The 2006-nt window shown below is 40.4% G+C and overlaps 1 protein-coding gene across 1 annotated transcript; it reads left to right on the top strand.

Moving 5' to 3' along the window:
- Positions 1 to 330: 330 nt before the first annotated feature.
- Positions 331 to 1752, top strand: LOC134283309 (uncharacterized protein F54H12.2-like). Its single transcript, XM_062765767.1, has one exon. It carries the CDS (start codon positions 331 to 333, stop codon positions 1750 to 1752), a length of 1422 nt encoding a protein of 473 aa, XP_062621751.1.
- The last annotated feature ends 254 nt before the right edge of the window (positions 1753 to 2006 follow it).

Raw genomic sequence — 2006 nt, 5'->3', positions numbered from 1 at the left:
ACGCCTTGACTGCTGCTGCCAGAACGGGGTTAGACGTATTGGAAAATAAGAGATCTTTAAAAGACGCAGTCAAAACTCATGGAGTACAAGCTCTTAAAAATACCTCGGGAATGGTGAAGCAAAGAATGAATCTGGGAAGTACTAAGAAAAGAAGAAGAAATACACCTATGTTGGCCCGAGGAGGTCCTAGGAGAAAAAGGAAAACACAAGGAGGAAATCCTAAAAGAAAACGTCCTTTGGATGTGTTTGACTGAGAGAGAGAGACTATAAATAGGACAGTCCATTGAACAGAAGGTTCATTTGTGAATACTAAATCCTAGTAGAAACATCATGTTGCAACCCGATTCCTGTGCGTGTGGAATGAACAATTTACAATTGTTTGAAGTCCCTCCGACTAATATTGCTTTAGAAGACTCTAAATGGGAAGAATATTACCCCATTTCCAGTACTTTAGATTCGGAGACAGCTCCTATCGAATTTGAAATTAAAGGACAAGGAGATCACTATCTAGATTTATCTCAAACCTATGTTCAAATGGTATGTAAATTTACCAAAGACGATGGAAGTAATCTAACTGGGGCTAACAGCACTTCGAGCCCAGTGAATAATATCTTACATTCCATGTTTACGGAAATCGATGTCAGTCTGAATGGCAAAATAGTGACTCCGGGGACGGATACCTATCCTTACAAAGCTTATCTGGAGAAATTATTGTCTTACCGACCCAGAACTTTAAAGACACAGACGAGGGCTTGTAGTCTGTGGGAAAAAGATACGGCAGGACACATGGACGAAGTGGGGTTAGATGACCTTGGTGTAGCTCAAAATAAAACCTTTAATGTAACTCCGGGTCAAAATGGTGGTGCCGATACAGTGACCATTAACCAACCCATCCTCACAGAGTTACCGGACAATTCTAAAAACGAAGGATTTAGAAAACGTCACAAAGCCATCAATGGTAGTAAGAAAATCAGTTTGCTGGATGGTTTACATTTGGATTTGTTTCAACAAGATCGATTTCTACCCAATGGAGTGGACGTCCGTTTGCGATTTAATCGAGCTAGACCCGCTTTCTACATGATGATCAAGGCAGGAAGTACTGGAAAAGTGAAAATATTGAGTATGGTCTTGTGGGTGAGAAAAGTCAAACCCACGGCGGTCATGATGAATGCCATTAATCAAAGTTTGAGCACCCACAGAGCTAAATATCCATTGAGAAGAGTAGAAGTGAAAACCTTTACCATCGCCACAGGGACCCAATCTAAGATTACGGATCATCTGTTTCAAGGACAGATGCCTAAACGTCTCATTTTAGGCTTTGTGGAGAATGCGGCATTTAATGGAGATCAAACTAAAAATCCCTTTCATTTTCAAAACTTTGGGATTAAGAAATTAGATGTCAGTATCAACGGAGAGACCATGAGTACTCGTTGTTTTGAGCCCAATTTCAATGACGATTTATATCTGAGATCTTATCTCAGTCTGTATCAAGCCCTGGGAAAATTAGGAGAAGATTGGGCTCCGGACATCACTCTAGAAGAGTATAAAAACGGATACACTCTGTGGGGCTGGGATTTCACCAAAGACCAAGAGGCGCAGTCGGATAAATTCCACATCATAGAAACTGGAAATCTGAGAGTAGAAGTTCAGTTTACCAACAACACGGCTACCACCTTAAATTGTGTGGTTTATGCAGAATTTGATAACCTATTAGAAATTAACAAACAGAGAGAAGTGAGTATTGATTACTAATGGATACGGGACAATTAAGAGAAGTCTTATCCAGAGAATTAAAGAGTTCTTTTGGTGGAGTGTACCCTTTAGATTTATTACCGGATCAATTAAGACCTGGAGAAAAAGCCATCGTGGTCAATACGGATCCTCAAGATCGACCTGGAGAACACTGGTTGTGTCTATATGTGAGCAGTCCAGTGGTGGAATATTTTGACTCTTATGGATTTCCTCCCTTACATCGAGAAATTCAAGACTTTATCCAGCGTCATGCT

The sequence above is a fragment of the Saccostrea cucullata genome, unplaced genomic scaffold (genome assembly GCF_032062105.1).
Source record: "Saccostrea cucullata isolate Sc308-1 unplaced genomic scaffold, CSIRO_AGI_Scuc_v1 ctg5002, whole genome shotgun sequence".
In the NCBI taxonomy this organism is placed as follows: domain Eukaryota; kingdom Metazoa; phylum Mollusca; class Bivalvia; order Ostreida; family Ostreidae; genus Saccostrea; species Saccostrea cuccullata.
This window is presented reverse-complemented; position numbering and strand designations above follow the sequence as displayed.

What these genes read in the sequence shown, in the direction of transcription:
- LOC134283309 (XM_062765767.1), top strand. Translation starts at nt 331, where the DNA reads ATGTTGCAACCCGATTCCTGTGCGTGTGGAATGAACAATTTACAATTG.